Genomic DNA, 21,842 nt, shown 5'->3' with positions numbered 1-21,842 from the left:
TTTATTAACATTTTCCATGATTCTAAAAAATACCCATGGTAATACCCTCTCTCCCCACCTTCACTTTCCCCTTTGAAATTCCATTCTCCATCATATCCCCTCCCCATCTCAATCATTCTACTTACATATATATATAATACCAACCTATTAAGTACCCTCCTCCTTTCCTTTCTTTCCACTTTATATCTCCTTTTTAACTTACTGGCCTCTGCTACTAAGTATTTTCCTTCTCGCGCAGAAGCCCAATCCTCTGTAGCTAGGATCCACATATGAGAGAGAACATGTGGCACTTGGCTTTCTGGGCTGGGTTACCTCACTTAGTATAATCCTTTCCAGATCCATCCATTTTTCTGCAAATTTCATAACCTCATTTTTCTTTACCGCTGAGTAGATCTCCATTGTATAAAATGTGCCACATCTTCATTATCCACTCATCAGTTGAGGGACATCTAGGCTGGTTCCATTTCCCAGCTATTATAAATTGAGCAGCAATAAACATAGTTGAGCACAAACTTCTAAGGAAAAGGATATATGCCTAGGAGTGCTATAGCTGGGTCATATGGTAGATCAATCTTTAGCTGTTTTAGGAAGCTCCACACTGATTTCCACAATGGCTGGACCAGATTGCATTCCCACCAACAGTGTAGAAGGGTTCCTCTTTTTCCACATCCCCGCCAGCATTTATGATCATTTGTTTTCATGATGGTTGCCAATCTGACAGGAGTGAGATAGAATCTCATTGTAGTTTTGATCTGCATTTCCCTGATGACTAGTGACTTAGAACACTTTTTTAGATGCTTATACACCATTCATATTTCTTCCTTTGAGAACTCTCTAGCTCCATAGCCCATTTTTTGAGTGGCTTCATTGATTTCTTATTATTTAACTTTTTGTGTTCTTTGTATATCCTAGATATTAATCCTCTATCAGATATATAGCTGGCGAAGATTTTTTCCCATTCTCTAGGTTGCCTCTTTGCTTTATTCACTGTTTCCTTTGCAGTGCAAAATCTTTGTAATTTCATGAGGTCCCAGTGGTTAATCTGTGGTCTTATTGCCTGAGCAATTGGGGTTGTATTTAGTCTTTGCCAAGACCAATATGTTGAAGGATTTCCCCTACTTTTTCCTCTAGCAGTTTCAGAGTTTCACGTCTGATGTTAAGGTCTTTAATCCATCTGGACTTAATTCTTGTGCATGGAGAGAGGAGAATCTATTTTCATCCTTCTACAGATACACGTCCAGTTTTCCCAACACCATTTGCTGAAGAGGCTGTCTATTCTCCAATGAGTACTTTGGCATTTTTGTCGAATATCAGGTGGCTATAGCTACCTGGACTTACATCTGGGTCCTCTATTCTATTCCATTGATGTACATGTCTGCTTTTGTGCTAGTTCCATGCTGTTTTTGTTACTATGGCTCTTTAGTATAGGGTAAAATCAGGTATGGTGGGCTGGAGAGATGGCTTAGCGGTTAAGCGCTTGCCTGTGAAGCCTAAGGACCCCGGTTCGAGGCTCAGTTGTCCAGGTCCCACGTTAGCCAGATGCACAAGGGGGCGCACGCGTCTGGAGTTCGTTTGCAGTGGCTGGAAGCCCTGGCGCGCCCATTCTCTCTCTCTCCCTCTATCTGTCTTTCTCTCTGTGTCTGTTACTCTCAAATAAATAAATAAAAAATAGACCAAAAAAAATTAAAAATAAAAACAAAATCAGGTATGGTGATGCCACCAGCCTTATTTTTGTGGTTCCAAATGAATTTTTGGATTGTTTTTTCTATTTCCATGAAGAATATCTTTGGAATTTTGATGGGGATTGCATTAAATGTGTAGATTGCTTTTGGTAAGATTGCCATTTTCGCAATATTGATTCTTCCAATCCAGGAACAAGGGATTTTTTTCTACTTCCTAGTGTCTTCTGCAATTTTTTGCTTGAGTGTTTTAAAGTTTTCATTGTCAGACTGGAGAGGTGGCTTAGCGGTTAAGCGCTTGCATGTGAAGCCTAAGGACCCCGTTTTGAGGCTCGATTCTCCAGGACCCATGTTAGCCAGATGCACAAGGGGACGCATGCGTCTGGATTTCATTTGCAGTGGCTGGAGGCCCTGGTGCGCCCATTCTCTCTCTCTATCTGCCTCTTTCTCTCTCTCTGTTGGCTCTGAAATAAATAAAAAAAAATTAAAAGAAAATAAAGTTTTCATTGTAGAGAATCTTTACTTCCTTTGTTAGCTTTATTCCAAGATACTTTATTTATTTATTTATTTATTTTTGATGCAATTGTGAATGGGAGTGATTCTCTGATTTCATCCTCTGTGTGTTTGTTGTTAGCATATATGAAGGCTACTGATTTCTGTGTATTTATTTTGTATCCTACTACATGGCTGTAGCTTTTTATCAGTTCTAACAGTTTGCTAATAGAGTCCTTAGGGTCCTTTATGTATAGAATCATGTCATCTGCAAATAATGATAACTTGACCTCTTCCTTTCCAATTTGCATGTCTTTTATGTGTGTCTGTTACCTTATTGCTATGGCTAAGACCTCCAGAACTATATTAAATAAAAGTGGGGACAGTGGACACCCTTGTCTTGTTCCTGATTTTAGTGGAAAAGCTTCCAGGTTTTCCCCGTTTAGTGATATGTTGGTTGTAGGCTTGTCATAAATTGCCTTTATTATATTGAGATATCTTCCTTCTATTCCCAGTCTCTGCAGGACTTTTATCCTGAAGGGATGTTTGTCAAACTCTTTCTCTTCGTCTAATGAGATGATCATGTGATTTTTGTCCTTCAGTCCATTTCTATAATGTATTACATTTATCGATTTGCATATGTTGAACCATCCCTGTATCTCTAGAATAAAGCCTACTTGGTCAGGGTGAATGATCTTTCTGATATATTCTTGTATTCTGTTTGCCAATATTTTGTTGAGAATTTTTGCATCTATGTTCATGAGGGAGATTGGTCTGTAATTTTCTTTTTCTGTTCTATCTTTGCCTGGTTTTGGTATCAGGGTGATGCTGGCTTCATAGAAGGAGATTGGTAGAATTCCTTCTTTTTCTATTTTATATAAAAGCTTAAAAAGCAATGGTGTTAGCTCTTCCTTGAAGGTCTGGTAAATAAGCAGTGAATCCATCTGAGCCTGGGCTTTTATTAGTTGAGAGATTATTGATAACTGTTCGGATCTCCATGCTTGTTATAGGTCTATTTAAGTGATTAATCTCATCTTGATTTAATTTAGGTAGGTCATATAAATCAAGGAAATAATCCATTACTTTCAGGTTTTCATACCTTGTGGAATATATGATTTTATAGTATATCCCTATGATTTTTTGAATTTGTCTGGCATCTGTTGTGATGTTAACTATTTCATCTCTAATTTTATTAATTTGTGCCTCTTCTGTCTTTTGGTCAGATTTGCTAAGGGTTTATCAATCTTGTTTATCCTTTCAAAGAACCCACTCTTTGTTTCATTAATTCTTTGGATTGTTTTTTTTTTGTTTGTTTGTTTCTATTTCATTAATTTCTGCACTAATCTTTATTATTTCTTCCCATCTACTGATTTTTGGTTTACCTTGTTCTTCTTTTTAAAAGGCTTTAAGGTGAAGCATTAGGTCGTTTCCTTGTGACCTTTCTAATTTCTTAATATAGGCGCTTCATTAAGGCTATAAATTTACCTCTCAGAACTACCTTCATTGTGTCCCAGAGATTTTGGCATGTTGTGTTCTCATTATGATTTGACTCTGTAAATTTTTTGATTTCCTTCTTGATTTCTTCATTGACCCATTCATCATTTAGTAGTGTATTGTTTAGTTTCCATGATTTTGTGTATGCTCTATAGCCTTTCTTGCTATTGAATTGTAGTTTGATTCCATTGCAGTCAGATAGAATGCAAGGAATTATTTCATTTTTTCTGAATTTTTTCACATTTGCTTTGTGTCCTTATATATGGTCTATTTTAGAGAATGTTCCATGTGCTGCTGAAAAGAATGTATATTTTGCAGCCTTTGGATGAAATGTCCTGTATATGTTAGGTCCATTACTTCTATGACCTCATTTAGTCCAGATACCTCTCTGTTTATTTTTTTCCCAGGATGACCTGTCAATTGATGAGAGTGGGGTGTTGAAGTCTCCCACTACCAATGTATTTGGTGTTATCTGTGACCTTAGTTCTAATAGTGTTTGTTTGATGAATTTGGGAGCCCCCATGTTAGGTGCATATATGTTTAGGATTGTAATGTTCTCCTGTTTGAGTGTGCCCTTAATCAAAAGAGTGACCTTTTTTATCTTTCTTGACTAACGGTTGGAATGAAGTCTACCCTGTCAGATATCAGGATAACAACCCCTGCTTGTTTTCTAGGCCCATTTGCTTGAAATACCGTTTTCCAACCTTTCACCCTAAGATAATGTCCATCCTTTGTAGAAAGGTGAGTTTCTTGGAGAAAACAAATTGTAGGATCCTGCTTTTTAACCCAGTGCAATCCTATGTCTTTTGGTTGGGGCGTTGAGGCCATTGATATTAAGACATATTATTGAAAGGTGTGTATTTATGTTTGCCTTTTTTTTTGTTGTTGTTGTTTCTGGTTCTACCTTTGCTCTCTTGTGTTAACTAGTATTTGAGTATTGCTTGGTTTTTCCAGGTTCCTTATATGTGTGCTTTTCCTTCTCTTTGGCATGGAGGATTCTTTCAAGTATTTTCTGTAGAGCTGGTTTTGTCTTCAAATACTCCTTTGGCCTGCTTTTATCATGGAATGTCCTTATTTCTCCATCTATTTGAATGGATAGTTTTGCAGGATAAAGTAACCTTAGTTGACAGTTGTTATCTTTCAGAATTTGGAATACATAACTCCAAGCCCTTCTGGCTGTTAGAGATTGTGTTGAGTTATCTGCTGTAATCCTGATTGGCTTGCCTTTGTAGGTAACTTTATTTTTCTCTCTAACTGCTTTCTTATTTTTTCTTTGGATTGTGTTTTGGTAGTTTGATTATAACAAGGAGAGGTTCTTTCCAGGTTTTGTCTGGCTCGGGTTCTAAAGGCTTCCTGTATCTGCATTGGCACCTCTTTCCCAATTTGGGGGAAGTTTTCTTCTATGATTTTGTTGAGGACACCTACTATGCCTTTGGGGTGAAATTCTTCTCCTTCTACTATGTATGCCCTGAATTCTTATGTTTGATCTTTTCATAGTGTCCCAAATATCTTGAATTTCTCATTCATACTTTTCTATTAGTTTGCCTTTCTCTTTGTTGGATTGTATTAGATCTGCCACCTGGTCTTCTAGCTTAGATATTCTGTCCTCTCCTTCATCCATTCTACTGGTGAGATTTTCTACACAGTTTTTTATTTCATTAACTGTGTTCTTCATTGCTAGTAATTCTGATTGATTTTTCTATATTATTTCTATTTTCTTATTTATGTCTTGTATTGACTTATTTATTTTGTTAGATTTGTGTCCTGTGTCTTCTTTGATTCCTTTGATTTCCCCTTTGACTTCTTTGAACATATTTACCATCATTCTTTTGAAATCTTTCTCAGGCATTTCTTCTACCTTGTTCTCACTGGAGGTCATTTCTGATGCATTAATACTTTTTGGTGGATTTATATTGTCTTGATTTTTGGTGTTTCTTGTGTTATAATGTATATATTTTTGCATCCTGGATTATTGCATGATTGGATTTTCTACTTATCTAGGTATTCTTAGCTGTATCAATTGATATGATGTTATATATCTTCAGGGTAGGAGATTAAGGTGTTAGGTGTGGCTCTTAACACTGTCAGAGTATATAGAAAAGTGTTTCTAGGGGTTGAGTTTGCCTGCTATGGGAGTATTCTAGTAGGTTGATGGAACAAAATACAGGTAAATTCTAATATTTAACTAAACACTGTACACATTCAATCAAATACAGCACCGTATATTTATGCAGAGTAGGTATTATAACAACCAGATCCTCTATCTATAATGAGGTTAGTATTTCTGGTCTGTTGAGGGTTCCAAGTCAGCTTGTGACCAAGTGAAACTCTTCTGTGGTGCAATCCCAGGTACCTTTTTGAATGATTTTGGTCTCAGTCAAGTAGGCTGGGTGGGTTGCTGGACCACTGTTCTGATTTCTGGAGCTGGGCACTGGCTTTTCCTGCGGGGCAAACTGAGCCTGGCAACTGTGGCCCTGCAGACCAGCACCACCATTGCTCTATCTACCACTGCTGTATCTACTGCTGCTGCCATTGCTGCTGTTGCTGCCGGAGCCAGAGCCACGGCTTCCACCACTGCTTCCACTGCCGTAGCCAGGGCACCGCTGCCAGAGCTGCTTCGGCCTTCCTGTGTGGGCTCTAGATGCTCTGGATATCTCCTACTTCTCTGCTGCCGTTTGAATTTCTTATACACCTCACTTTTTAGTAAAAGAGTGTATTTTGCTGGGTTTTCTTTGGCTTTTTCTCCCCTAGGCTGCTTTGGCGTGGTTCCTATGCTTCCATCTTAACTGGAAGTCCCTCCAATCATTCCTACAAGCAATAATTTATAGAACTGTCTTTCCACTTGCTCGAAGTAAGGCATTTTGGATAATTACCAACTCTATTTGTAAAGACATGGTTTTAGGATACAGTACTATATGTGTCTCTGAGACCACTGGTTTAATAGACAAACTCCTTAAAATTAGGATTGTCTTCAGAAAATGTCAATAAGAGATTGTGAAGTCACTGCTTGCTTAAACAGTTGAATTAGAGCCAGGCTTGGTGACTTTAATCCTGGCACTTGAGAAGTTGAGGAAGGAGGGTTGCTGTGAGTTTGAGAGCAGGTTCAAGCTATAGAGCTCCAGGTCAGCCTGGTCTAAAGTGAGATCCAACCTTGGAAAAAAATTGAGATATGGCAGAGGATGCATAGCTCCATTGTAGAGCATTTTTTACTGGCATACACAAGGTCCTGGGTTTGATTGCCAGTACCACTGTAAACAAATAAATAAATGTTTAAATATATATTTTGAAAGATTTACCTGCTTAGTTATAAGTGATGGTTGTGACAGTAATTTATAACTATTTCACATAAACACTTTAAAAAATTGAAGCAGTTTTATTTTAATTTATTTGAAAGAGAGAGAGATAGAAATAGACAGGGAGAAAGGGGGAGAGAGAGAGAGGGAGAGAGAGAGGGCCGCCAGCCACTGCTAACGACCTACAGATGCATGCTCCCCCTTGTGTATCTGGCTTACGTGGGTCCTAGGGAATTGAATTGGGGTCCTTTGGCTTTGCATGCAAGTGTCTTAACTGATAAGCTATCTCTCCAGCCCATTGAAATATATATATATATATTACTATTAATTGATTATAAGTAACAATACCCAATTTGAACAAGCAGGGGAATTGCAAATGTGGCGAAAATTCTTTTCTTCTGTTCAAGAGGTATAGTCTTCTTCCTGGTGACTCTGATTGAACATGTCACTTGCTCTCGCCAAGGAGAATCTTCTTTATTGAAGTTTAAAAAATTTTATTTTTTTCTCTCTCTATCTGTCTTTCTCTCTGTGTCTGTTGCTCTCAAATAAATAAATAAATATTAAAAAAAATAAAAAAGGGCTGGAGAGATGGCTTAGCGGTTAAGCGCTTGCATGTGAAGCCTAAGGACCCGGTTCGAGGCTCGGTTCCCCAGGTACCACGTTAGCCAGATGCACAAGGGGGCGCATGCGTCTGGAGTTCGTTTGCAGAGGCTGGAAGCCCTGGCGCGCCCATTCTCTCTCTATCTGTCTTTCTCTCTGTGTCTGTCGCTCTCAAATAAATAAATAAAAAAATATTTAAAAAAAATTTTATTTTTAACTTTTCATTCAGAACTTCAATAAATATAGATAATATACCATGAACATAATTACCTCCCACCATCATCATCTTACCCCTTCCAATTAGTCTCTCTTCTGTTTTGATGCCATCATTTTCCCTCCTATCAGGCAGGTCATGTGTCAGCCATCATGAGGTCATCCTTCAAGCGCTGGTATTGTAGGAGTAAGTTACTAGTCCTGGGCTTGCTGGGTGCTGTACCACTGGGCCACATCTGTAGTCTTGATAGCCTTTGTACCTCATCCATCTGCAGATTGACAGACATACAGTAGGCTTTCTTATGACTGTTTTTATGAACCTAGATATGTAGAAGGAAAACTGTTCTAAAACATTGCTTGCCAGTACAGTAACAACTAACCATGTGTGGCTATTGGTCATTTTATTTTTGTTATTTACTTATTGTTTTGAGTATTTATTTTTATATCATGTTTACCAAATTTATTATTTTCAGTGCTAGTGATTGTGCCCAGGAACTTGATCATGTATAAGCATATGCCTTACTAATGACCCACACCTCCAGCTTATTCCCACTGTTTTGTGTTTTTTGTTTGTTTGTTTGTTTGTTTGTTTTTTGTCACTCTAGCCCAGGCTGACCTGGCCTCAAATTCACAGTGATCCTTTTACCTCTGCCTCCCAAGTATGGGCCACCATGCTTTGGCCATCCTTCTGCATCTGCCTTTGCCTCTGCCTCTAGAATTCTGAGAATATAAGCATGAACTGGCTCTGCCCTTTTTCTCTCTCTCTCTCTCTCTTTCTTTTTTTTCTCAATTTTTATTAACATCTTCCATGATTATAAAAAATATCCCATGGTAATTCTCCTACCCCCACTTTTCCCCTTTGAAATCCCATTCTCCATCATATCCCCTCCCCATCTCAATTAGTCTCTCTTTTATTTTGATGTCATGATCTTTTCCTCCACTTATGATGCTCTGTTGTAGGTAGTGTCAGGCACTGTGAGGTCATGGGTATCCAGGCCATTTTATGTATGGAGGGAGCACATTGTAAGGAGTCCTACCCTTCCTTTGACTCTTATATTCTTTCTGACACCTCTTCTGCATTAGAACCTGAGCCTTGGAAGGTGTGATAGAGATATTACTCAGTACTCCAGTCACTTCTTTCCAGCACCATGATACCTTCTGAGTTGTCCCAAGCTCACTGCCATCTGAAAAGAGAAGATTCTCTACCAAAAGTGAGAATAACATTAATATAATGGTGTGAACATTAAGAGAAGTACTTACTGGGCAGTTTGATAAGCATAGTATATGCATTTAGCCAGACAGCAGCAGACATTACAAACCTAGGGCTCATGACTACCCCTGTTTTAAGTTTTCAGTATCAGGGATGTATTCTCTCCCATGGAGCAGACCTCCAGTCCAATTAGAGGGCAGTTGGTTTCTACCATGATAGATATGCCACTATTGCACCCATTGGCTCATTTGGCCTGGCTGGCCAAATATAAGGCTTCAGTGTCCACTGTTAAGTATCTTCACTGGGGATTTCTCTTTCTCCCATTGAACTATATGCAGAATGGCTTCTTCTAGCTTTCTGTCAGCTGGTCTACATGGAGGATTTCTAAGTGGCCTTTCAGCCCAAGTATGTGGAGTCTTCAGCAATAGGGTCTTACCATCTATTCCTGATGGGAAACCAAGGGCCTCGGCAATGGCCTATAATGTTTTGGGGGCATCAGGGACCTCCCTCACCAACAACTCACTGGAGGTATCCCATCCCTCTGCCATTTGTTATTTGATTTTTTTTTTCTCATAATACTTATTTGCATTAGACTATAGTTTTCAGAAATGTGCAAGGTACCGATCTAGATCCTTTGGATACTTAAGTGAATAAAACATGGCAAATTGAGCTGACATCCTTTGCACATAGTTTAATGCTAGGTTGTAAATCATAAGATTATGACAGAGGTTCTGCCACGTTCTCTTTATTTATGATGTCTCGAGTTAACTTTTAGCTTGTAAGACATTTTATCACCTCAAAGAACTTCAGAATTTGCCCTGTCTCTTTCACCATGTTTATTACTTCCTTTAGAAAAAGCCATGTGCTCCTTCTTAGATCTAATCACAACAGAAATATATTGGAGATAACTTGTCCTCATAGAAGGTATTTATGAATTAGAAGAATATTTTGAGGACTCTACGTACTACAGTTTTTGTATTGTAAAGATATTACTGTTTTTCAAGCTGTAGTTAGTTCTCACTTCTTTCAAAATATTCCCTACTTCCACATACTTTTATATATATATTTTAAATTTACTTATTTATTTGACAGAGGAAGAAGGAGAGAGAGAGAAACAGAATAGCATACAAGGCCCTCAGCCACTGTAAACGAAATCCAGAAGCATGCAACCCTGGCTAACATGGATCCTGGGGAATCAAACCTGGTTCCTTTGGCTTTGCAGGCAAACACCTTAACCACTAAGGCATCCCTCCAGCCCTCCACATACTTTTCATACTCCTTTTTTATATTAAAATACCTTGCTATATACTAAATAATTCATAAAGTCTAGACAAAAGAAATTTGAGGGGCTGGAGAAATGGCTCAGCAGTTAAAGGTGCTTTTTTGCAAAGTCTGCTGGCCCTGGTTTAATTTCCCAGCAGCCACATAAAGCCTGGTGCACAGAGTGACGGGTACATATATGTCGGCTTTTCAACTGCACTAGCAAGAAGCCATGATGTGTCCATGTGTCCATGTTATCTCTCTGTGTCTTTCTCTTTCTCTCTCTCTCAAATACATAAATAAAAATGTATAGAAAAAAACAGCCGGGCTGGGGAGATGGCTTAGTGGTTAAGCGCTTGCCTGTGAAGCCTAAGGACCCTGGTTCGAGGCTCGGTTCCCCAGGTCCCACGTTAGCCAGATGCACAAGGGGACGCACGCGTCTGGAGTTCGTTTGCAGAGGCTGGAGGCCCTGGCGCGCCCATTCTCTCTCTCTTCTTCTATCTGTCTTTCTCTCTGTGTCTGTCGCTCTCAAATAAATAAATAAATAATTTAAAAAAATTATAAAAAAAAAAAACAGCCATGTGCATCATGGGAAGAGGATCAAGTTTTCTCTCTTTAATTTCTCTTTTCTTAGTTTGCTGAATAGATAAGTTTCTCCTACAGGATATTGTGACATGATTTAAATTTAGAGTCAGCAGTTATGACAAAGATGTCCCAGAAGGTGTTGGAGAGGCCTCCAGAAACAGCTTCTCTCTGTAGACACAGCTAGGTAAAGGTACCCCACTGCATTTTCCTTCAAAGGAGTTCACACACTAGGCATCTCTGCCTGAGCATCATATGACCTTTTTTGTATCCACATCGAAGATGAATGAGGAGTGTAACCCACACTGTCACTATTACCATTATATCAACTCTTTCCTATTGTTCTTGGCCTTTCTGCTGTCTAAATGAAATCTGTACTATTAGTTGTTGGATGTATTAATTGTTCTGTAAGCAGACATTTTAGTTTATTTTGGAGTAAAGAATTTCCTCATCTTTAAAATATTTTTATTTATTTATATGTTTATTTGAGACTGTGTTGGGTGTGCCAGGGCCTCTTGCCGTCGCAAACAAATTCCAGATGCATGTGCTGCACCACTTTGTGCATCTGACTTTGCATGAGTATTGGGGAATTATACCCAAGGCATCAGGCTTTGCAAGCTAGTGCCTTTAATCACTGAGCAATCTTTTCAGACAGAATTTCTCCATTTTTTTAAATTTAATTTTAATTTTTTTGTTTTCTTTTTTTAAAATTTTTATTAACATTTTCCATGATTATAAAAGAATATCCCATGGTAATTCCCACCCTCTCCACCCCCACACTTTCTCCTTTGAAATTCCATTCTCTATCACATTACCTCCCCATTACAATCATTGTACTTACATATATACAATATCAACCTATTAAGTATCCTCCTCCCTTCCTTTCTCTTCCCTTTATGTCTCCTTTTTAACTTACTGGCCTCTGCTACTAAGTATTTTCCTTCTCACGCAGAAGCCCAATCATCTGTAGCTAGGATCCACATATGAGAGAGAACATGTGGCGCTTGGCTTTCTGGGCCTGGGTTACCTCACTTAGTATAATCCTTCCCAGATCTATACATTTTTCTGCAAATTTCATAACTTCATTTTTCTTTACTGCTGAGTAGAACTCCATTGTATAAATGTGCCACATCTTCATTATCCACTCAGCAGTTGAGGGACATCTAGGCTGGTTCCATTTTGACATGGGTTTCTTGGTATGTAATTCAGGGTGTTCTGGAACACAGTGCGCATCCCAGTCTGGCCTCACACTCATGGAAATCCTGCCTTAGCCTCAAAAGTGCCTGGATTATAAGAATGGGCTACCATGCCTGACAAGAATTTTCTCTTAATTTATTTAGGTTCTTTTACATATGAAAAAGATATTTATGCTTTTGTTTCCTTTTTTCAGAAGAAATTTTTTTTTTGAGGTTAGGTCTCACTCTAGATTAGGCTGATCTGGAATTCACTATGTAGTTTCATAGTGCCCTCGAACTTACAGCACTCCTCCTACCTCTGCCTCCCAAGTGCTGGGATTAAAGGTGTGCGCCACCACACCCTGTTTTCCAGTCCCATTAAAAAAATACTTTATTTATGTGAGAAAGAGGGAGAGAATGGACATGCCAGGGCCTCTAACCACTACAAATGAACTCCAGACACATGTGCCACCTAGTGCATCTGGATTACATGCGCAATCAAATGTGAGTCCTTAGGCTTTGCACACAAGCACCTTAACAGCTAAGTCGTCTCTCCAGCCCCCCCTCCCATCTTTCTTTTATGAGACAGGGTTTTACTCTAGTCAGTCCTGAGCTCACTATGTAGTCTACACTGACCTTAACTGATAGTAATCTCCCTGACTCGGCCTCCTGTGTACCACGACTGTAAACATGAGGCATCACACCCGGAAGGAGAAGTTATTTCTTTTTTTTTTTTTATTAATTTATTTTATGTTTTATTTTTCTTTTTTCTTTTTTTTATTTTTATTTTTATTAACATTTTCCATGATTATAAAATATATCCCATGGTAATTCCCTCCCTCCCCACCCGCACACTTTCCCATAGGAGAAGTTATTTCTGATGCCTTAATATATATTATGATTCTGTCTAAAGAACAACTCAGACATCTTCATTGGATTGAACTTTTCATTCTGTGGATGAGAAGTTAATGTTGCTGAGTATTTTTTTTTCCCCAAGGGAGGGTCTCACTTAAGCCCAGGCTAACCTGGAATGCACTATGTAGTCTCAGGAAGGCCTTGAACTCACAGTGATCCTCCTACCTCTGCCTCTAGGTACTGGTCTTAAAAGTGTGTACCACCACACCTGGTTAAGTTGCTGACTATCTTTTAACCTCTTTGACCACTACCTGAATTTTCACACTGGATTCCAATGTGTTTTCCAGGTTTTCAATTCAAAAACAGCTGAACTACTTAGTCATCATCAAGTGGAAATAAAACAGGAATTCCCAAGAGAAGGGTATGTTTCCAATTTTAATACGTAAAGGCTCTAATAGTTATAGATTGGGCTCACCTTACGTGCCTATGCACTGGTAAAGTAAACTTCTCCAAGAAGATTTGGATTGGAATTACTCAAGAAATGAAGCAATAATTTACTAGTTTAGCAAAATCACATGGGTAATGGGAAACTTAGGGGTTCAGTGACAGAAACGACGTAAGTATGAAATATCAGAAATTGTGCATTAACATTGAAGTCATCCGTCTCCGTGTTCCTACTGGTGCTTCACTAACTACTATTATTAGTATTAATTATTTTGCTTGTGGAAACAGGGTCTCACTCTGTAGCACAGCCTGGCTTAGAACTTGAGGCAATCCTCCTTCCTCAGCCTCCCAAATTCTGGGATTATAGGAGTTTGTCAATACATACAGCTAATGACCTCACTTCAAATGATTGATTACTTCTGTAAAGTACAGGGAAATATAAAGGAAATGGACTTTTTGTTTCTTCGGCATGCAGGATATGGATATTCTTGGATTCTAATTTTCTCTGTGAGGTTGCTTTTCTATAAAAATATCTGGGGTTTATATTGATTTCTTGTAGATTAAAAATATGTATTCTTTTTCGTTCCAAAGATGGGTCGAACAAGATCCGAAGGAAATTCTCCAGTCTGTCTATGAGTGCATAGAGAAAACATGTGAGAAACTTGGGCAGCTCAATATTGATATTTCCAACATCAAAGGTATTTGAATTGAATATTTTACTCATGTGGTGTGGCCTTGTCAATCACATTCATTAATGTATTCTTTCAGCTCATAATTGAGTCTCATACAATGCAAGCTACTTCTGTGAGAACTTGGGGACACAACAACAAACAGAATGTTCCAGTACCTATTGATACTGTCCTTTTACTCTGGTGAACATGAGACAAACTATAAAAGAGGACAAATCAAGCTAATTTTAGATATTAACATGCTCCATGATGAAAATAAAAGTAAAAAAAAAAATGGGTGATAGACAGGGCTATGCCTAGAAAGTGGGAAGGCTCCTCTGAGGAGGTAACATTTTTGCTGAGATTTGAAAGTCTTAAAGTGCCTGGTCATGTGACTGTCCAGGGAAAGGATGTTTGAAGAAAAGTAAACGGTTCATGCCTTGACCCCAAAATGAGGATAGTTTAGTATATTCCATGGTCAGAAAGAAGACCAGCATGGCAATAAGAAAGTAAAAGAGTAAGAGTAGCTAGGTAAGGAGACTGTGTGTGTGTGTGTGTGTGTGTGTGTGTGTGTGTCTGTGTGTGTGTGTCTGTGTGTGCACATGCATGCACATACAGGTGCATGTATTACAGTGCATGCATTGAAGTCAAAGGACAGCTTTTGTATGTCAATCCTTGACTTTATCATTTGATGTGTCATTCTTTTGTATTTTTTAAAATTATTTATTTGCAAGGTGGGGCAGGGAGAAAGAATATGGGAGTACCAGGGTCTGCAGTCACTGCAAATGAACTCCACATGAATGTTTCACTTTGTGTATATGGCTTTACATGTGTACTGGGGAATGGAACTCAGGTTAACTTCTGACCTATCTCTCCAGCCCTCATTCTTTAAAAAGAAAGAAAGAAAGAAACTTGGCTGGGTGTGATGGTGCATGCGTTTAATCCCAGCACTTGGGAAGCAGAGAGGTAGGAGGATCACTGTGATTTTGAGGCCACCCTGAGACTACATATTGAATTCCAGGTCAACCTGGGCTAGAGTGAGACCCTACGTCAGAAAACAACAACAACAACAAAATATTTATTTTATAAGTGGGGGGAGAGAGAGATTGAGAAAGACATTGGGCACACAGGACCTCCAGCTGCTGCAAATGAAGTCCAGATGCATGTGTCACTTTGTTATTTTTAGTTTTTCGAGGTAGAGTCTCACTCGGCCAGGCTGACCTGGAGTTCACCATGTAGTCTCAGGGTAGCCTCCAACTCGTGGAAATCTTCCTACCTCTGCCTCCTGAGTGCTGGAATTAATGACATGTGCCATCACGCCCTCCTGCATCATTTCGTGAATCTGGCTTTGCATGGGTACTGGGGAATTGAACCCAGGTCATTAGACTTTGCAGGCAAGCACCTGAACCAGTGAGCCATCTCTCCAGCCCTTGATGCAGTCTCATTCTTGTTGCTCACCACTCTTCATAGCTGTGTTTGCTAGGCTAGCTGGTTTGCAAGCTTCTGGGAAATTTTCCTTTCTCTACCTCCTATCTCAGTGTAGGTATGATAGAATTACTGCAGCCCACCACTGAATTGGCATTGGAAGGAGCCAGCTTTGGTTTTCCTACATATATAATTCTTGGTAAAAACAAACAAACAAAAAAACTACAAAGACAACCCATAAAGAATCTGACATCTCCAAGCCAACTTACCCTTAGCTATGATGAGATTAAGTGCCAGTCCTGTAGGAAGGTCGTATTTAAGTGTAGCCCCTGTAACTCAGAGCAGCACTTTTATGCTTTTTCCTGAAAAGCACTGGTAATTTCTCAAGGCACATAGTTTTATTTCCTATGTAATAAGTAAATTAGCTCCGTCAACTGAGAGCAATATCACTTTTGGTTTCCTAATAACCATTAACAGATTTGATCCTATCTGATTGTATATCTTTCATAAGTTCATGACTCATTGGTTGGGGTTGCCATCATCAATCAAAAAGTTTATTATCTTCACAACTGGGTGTGATGGTACATGGTGGTATTCCTAGCACTTGGAGAGCTGAAGCAGGAGACTTGCTGTAAGTTTGAGGCCAATTTGTATTAGGGAGTAAGATGCAGTTTCAACACTTCTGCTCCATAAAAAGTTTTTTTTTTTTTTTAACTTCAGATCACTATGAACAAGACTTAAGGAATTACAAAATGTTAAAAAAAAACAAAAATTGCAATACTAGATACTACCATTCATTCTCTTCCAAGTGATAGGAACAAAACATAAAACTGTCTCAAAGATGAAGATTCTCAAGAGTTAAATTCTCTCTCCCTCCCGCCCTTCCCCCCCCCCCTCAGATGTAGGATCTCACTGTAGCTCAGGCTGACCTGGAATTCATTATGTAGTACCAGGCTGGCCTAAAACTCACAGTGACCCTCCTACCTCTGCCTCCCAAGTGCTGGGATTAAAGGCGTGCTCCTCCACACCTGGCTTTTTTGTTTTTTTTGAGGTAGGGTTTCACTCTAGCCCAGGCTGTCCTGGAATTCACTAAATAGTCTCAGGCTGGCCTCAGACTCACAACTATCCTTGTTCCTCTGACTCACAAGCACTGGGATTGAAGGTGTACTTCACCTGCCTGTCCAAAAAGCTGTTTTGTAAATCATTTATTTATAAGAGAGAGAGAGAGAATGTTCACGCCAGGGCCTCTACCCACTGCAATGAATGAACTCCAGATGCATGTGCCACCTTGTGCATCTGGTTTTACATGGGTACTAGGGAATTGAACCAGGGTCCTTTGGCTTTGTAGGCAAGCACCTTAATCACTGAGATATCTCTCCAACCTCCCCCCCCCACAAAAATAGTTGTTTTTGAGACAGGGTCTAGATAGGCAGCTGTCTTTGGGCCTTGAACTCACTATGTATCCCAGGCTAGCTTCCAACCTTCATCTCCCAAATTCTGGGATTATAGTTACATATCACCTTACCCAGCCTGAAAAACCTTTAAACCTCTTAACCACATGGGACTTAACACTAACAAGCAAATCTACAGCTCTTATTATTTTTCCTTTGTGTGCTTTTAGTTTTCTTTTTTTTTTTGGGGGGGGGGTCCCTGAATGTGTTCTACTTATAAATTAAACTTTATTTACTTATTGTCGTTCTGGGACTCCTTCTGAGTGTCTTAGACGTGCTAGGCAAGATGCTCAGATGGCATTCATTTTTGGAAGGACTCATCCACAACATAACTACCAAGACAACAATTGTTCGTACTTTGGAGTATTTCCAAAGACTTGTTTATTACTTTGCTAGCAGAGATGGTGGGGGCAGAGAGAGAATGGGCATGCCAGGGCCTCTAGCTGCTGCAAACAAACTCCAGATGCATGTGCCCGTTTTGTGTATCTGGTTTTACAAGGGTACTGCTCCTTAACAACTGAGCCATCTCTCTACCCCTCTAAAAATCTTTTTGTCGTGTGTGTGTGTGTGTGTGTGTGTGTGTGTATAATTTCTTTTATATCAGAACTTAGATTTATTATAATTTCAGAAACAACAAACGTAAATATCACCAGGTATGGTTTGGCACATGACTTTATTTATGTATTTATTTTTTATTAGTTTTGGACTCAGTGAATACAGTCAAGTTAGTACCATTGTTAACCTCCTTCCTGACTGCCCCCTCCGCAGGGACGGTCCTTGCTGTAGAATATGGGTCGTGGGCACATGCCTTTAATCCCAGCACTTGGAAAGCTGAGGTAGGAGGATCACTGTGAGTTTGAGGCCAGCCTGAGTCTACATAGTGAATTCCAGGTTAGCCTGGCCTAGTGTGAGACCCTACCTCAAAAAAAAAAAAAAAAAAAAAAAGAAGCCAGGCATGGTGGCACGCACCTTTAATCCCAGCACTTGGGAGGCAGAGGTAGGAGGATCGTCATGAGTTCAAGGCCACCCTGAGACTACAGAGTTAATTCTAGGTCAGCCTGGACCAGAGTGAGACCGTACCCCGAAAAACCAAAAAAAATACCTTTAATATTTTTCATTTTATTGATTGCTATATATTAATTGTACAAAATAATGGGTTTCTTCATGACATTTTTTATTTAGATAACACTTTATTAGTTTCTGTAAGATCGTATATATCTAATATAGCATGCTACCCATGTACAAGTGGGAAAAATATTAAGTTTAACATTTCCAGACCAATATGGCTGTTAATTTCTGTGCAATGCTGACTCAACATGGTAAACAGGGATATTATTTTACAAAGTTGACAGCACAGCTAAAGTTTCCAAAAAAATCAAATTTTATGTATATATATATATATTTTTTCTTATATTCTTATTTTTTCTTTAATTTTTTTTCTTTATTTTTATTTATTTTAGAGTGACAGACAAAGAGGCAGATAGATAGAGAATGGACATGCCAGGGCCTCCAGCCAGTGCAAACGAACTCCAGATGCATGCACCCCCTTGTGCATCTGGCTAACGTGGGTCCTTGGTAGTTGAGCCTCGAACCAGGGTCCTCAGGCTTCACAGGCAAGCGCTTAACCACTAAGCCATCTCTCCAGCCCTATTCTTATATTCTTCATTACTTTTTTGTGCGTGTATAAGACACACATAGAGAGAGAGATGAATCTATTTTCTTTTATATTTAAAGTTTCAAGAGACTTAGATTAAGAGAAGGAAAAAGAAGAGGTTATGAATATCTCCTGCCTATGAAAAGGCAGGATGGGGTATAACCCCTATTTTCTTTAAAAAAAAATGTTTGTGGGATCCAGGCATGATAGCACACATCATAATCCCAGCACTTGGGAGGCAGAGGTAAGAAGATCACCATGAGTTTGAGGTAAGTCTGGAGCTATGGTGTGAGTTCCATTAAGCCTGGGTTTGAATGAGACCCTGTCTCAAAAAACACATACACAAATTATTTTGTGGGGACAATGCCTCCTTAATGTTATATTCATATGTGTGATAATATATTTTGTTAGTTGTGATTAGACCTTTTTTTCTGGGGTGGCGAGGTTTCGAGGTAGGGTTTCACTCTAGCCCAGGCTGATCTGGAATTCAGTCTCTGGGTGGCCTCAAACTCATAGCAATCCGCCTGCCTCTGCCTTTCCCAAGTGCTGTAACTAATTACGGGCATGAGCCAGGCTTATGCATGTTAGGTAGATTTTAACTAATTTAATTATGTTGCTGACATTCAATGTAGAGCAGATCACTATCAAAAAATATTTATGAGGAACGGCAGTGGCAGGGCCGAGTGCAAGTCCCACAGGATGGCTCTCCTCTGTGGTCCGCTCAGCAGTCGCCATTCACTTGCAGAGGAGCCTTGGTGTTACAGCGGTGGCATTTAATAAGGAACTTGATCCTATACAGACATTGTTTGGGGACAAGATTAGAGAGTACAAGTCCAAGCGACAGGCATCTAGAGGACCTGTTGATACTGGCCCAGAATATCAGCAGGAACTGGAGAGAGAGCTTTTTAAGTTTAAACAGATGTATGGTAAAGCAGACATGAATACGTTCCAACTTCAAATTGGAAGATCCCAAATTTGAGGTCATCGATAAACCCTAGTCCGATAGTTTTTCATTATTAGTTGTATAACTAGTATAAAAATCTGAAGAAACATAACATTTCCTAACTGGTAAATGTTCTATAAATTCTGATTCCAAGTAAGTTATTTAGTGATGTCAAGTAAAAAACAAAAACATGAAAAATATCAATTTGGCAGAGTTAAGAGCAATACACTGGGGTTTATATATGCTAATAATGATGATATCTCTAAGAACAAGACCATGAGGCCAAGAAATGTACATTTTATACATATAAACATGTGTCTAAGTGGTACAAATGAATTAGGGTGTCATACTAAAACACCTGAATGTTCTATTCTGACTGAGAAAGAGGTAATTAAAATTAGTAGCCATTTGGGCTGGAGAGATGGCTTAGCAGTTAAGGTGCCTGCCTGTGAAACCACAGGACCTAGTTTCGATTCTCCAGGATCCATATAAGTGGCTGAAGGCTCTGGTGTACCCATTCTTTCTCTCTCTCTCAAATAAATAAAATAAATAATTAAACACTTGAGAAATATTTTTAAAAGTTAGCAGCCATTAGCAATGACATATGTTGATGGGAGTGACAAAAAAAAGCTGCTTTTTTTGAGCCAGGGTGACCTGGAACTCACTCTGTAGCCCAGGCTATCCTCAAACTCACAGTGATTCTCCTACTTCAGCTTCCTAAATGTGGTGTATGCCACCATACCAAATGCAGAAAAGCTTCTTGAAAAGAACATAAAGCATAAACGGGGGCTGCAGAGATGGATTAGTGGTTAAGGCACTTGTTGGTAAAGCCTAGGGACCCAGCTTCAGTTCCTCAGTACCTACATGAGCCAGAAGCACAAGGTGGCACATGCATCTGGAGTTTGTTTGTAGTGGCTGGAGGCCCTGGTGTGCCCACACACACTCTCTCTCTATCTACCTCTTTCTCTCTCAAATAAATGAATAATTTTTTTAAAAAAGAACATAAAGGGGTAGGAGAGAAAGAAACTTGCTTAGAAAGCCTGACAGATCCTGTTTGATTCCACAGTGCCTATGTAAGCTAGATACACAGAGTAGTACAGGCATCTGGAGTTTGTTTGCAGTCAAGAGGTCCTGGCACACCTATTTCCCCCCACCCCTCTCTCTGCATGCAAATAAATAAATTAACAATACTTTAAAAAAACCATAAAGGTTAGAATATTGGAAGGTCTCAGCCACTTCACAGAAGACCTGTTTGCACTGGGGAGGATCAGGTAATAGAGATATGTTCCTGGCTAGAAGAGAATCCTGAGAAGGTGTTTAACTGGACTTTGTCTGCAAGGAAAGAAATTGTACTTGGCATGAAGGAATGAAATTAAGATAGAGGAGGAAAAAAAGGAGTGGTCAGGGAGGAACCTAGGAGCAAAGAACCAGCTGGGAATAGCTATAGATTAGATTCTAAGTATGTGTCACAAGGAGCCAGTAAGGGAAGATTGTCAGACTGACATGTGACTTAAGGATTGTGGCTCAAAGAGTGGCCAGCTGATTTACAGGAAAATTGGTCAAGAGGAACCAGAGTCTAGTTAACTATGAATTCATAGTGGTTCAGCTTTGTGAAGATACTTTCTGAAGGATCACTTTCATAATAGTCCATAACCCATTTGCTGGGGCCCTGCTGTTGCTGCTGCAAACTTTTTATGTGTGGCTTTACATGGGTGCTGTGGAATTGGACATGAGTTGGCAGACACTGCAAACAAGCAAGTGCCTTTAACCACTTAGTCATCATTTTTAAGATTTTTTAAAATTTTATTTTATTTATTTACAAGCAGAGAAACAAACTCCAGATGCGGGTGCCCCCTTGTGCATCTGGCTTACTTGGGTCCTGGAGAATCAAACCTGGGTCGTTTGGCTTTGTAGGGAAACACCTTAACTGCTAAGCCATTTCCTCAGCCCCACTGAGGCATCTTACCTAGCTCCCCAAACAGAAATATTTTGGCCTGGGCTTGGGCATTGATTTTCCTTTTTTTGAGGTAGGGCCTCCCTCCAGCTTTGGCTGACCTGGAATTCATTATGTAGTCTCAGGTTGGCCTTGAACTCATAGTGATGCTCCTACCTCAGCTGATTGTTGGTTTATACAGAATAATAAATTGGGCATTATCAACTTATAAAGTTATTGCATTCCTTAGGGCAACTTGGGAGCCTCAGATAATGATCTGGGTCTGTCATTTTATGCCCGTCATAAATTGGGAAGACTAGAAATAAAAACTTAATATTATGTGTTTACATCACCCATGGCCACTCAAGAAAAATCAATTAGCTACCACGGTAGAATATTCCAGGGCTGGAGAGAAGACCAATGGGCTGGAGAGATGGCTTAGTGGTTAAGGTACTTGCCTGAAAAGGTAAA

The 21,842-nt window shown here is 39.4% G+C and overlaps 1 protein-coding gene across 5 annotated transcripts in view; it reads left to right on the top strand.

Annotated features, from left to right (window-relative positions):
• Gk (glycerol kinase) overlaps positions 1-21,842 on the top strand; it is a 111,500-nt gene that overhangs the window by 17,298 nt on the left and 72,360 nt on the right. For all 5 annotated transcript variants that reach the window (XM_004663686.3, XM_045140907.1, XM_045140906.1 and 2 more), the window contains exons 2-3: positions 13,201-13,274; positions 13,889-13,995. In XM_004663686.3, the coding sequence (XP_004663743.1) occupies positions 13,201-13,274; positions 13,889-13,995 (181 nt within the window). The remainder of the gene's footprint in view (positions 1-13,200; positions 13,275-13,888; positions 13,996-21,842) is intronic.

The sequence above is a fragment of the Jaculus jaculus genome, chromosome X, assembly GCF_020740685.1.
Source record: "Jaculus jaculus isolate mJacJac1 chromosome X, mJacJac1.mat.Y.cur, whole genome shotgun sequence".
Taxonomy (NCBI): Eukaryota; Metazoa; Chordata; class Mammalia; order Rodentia; family Dipodidae; genus Jaculus; species Jaculus jaculus.
This window is presented reverse-complemented; position numbering and strand designations above follow the sequence as displayed.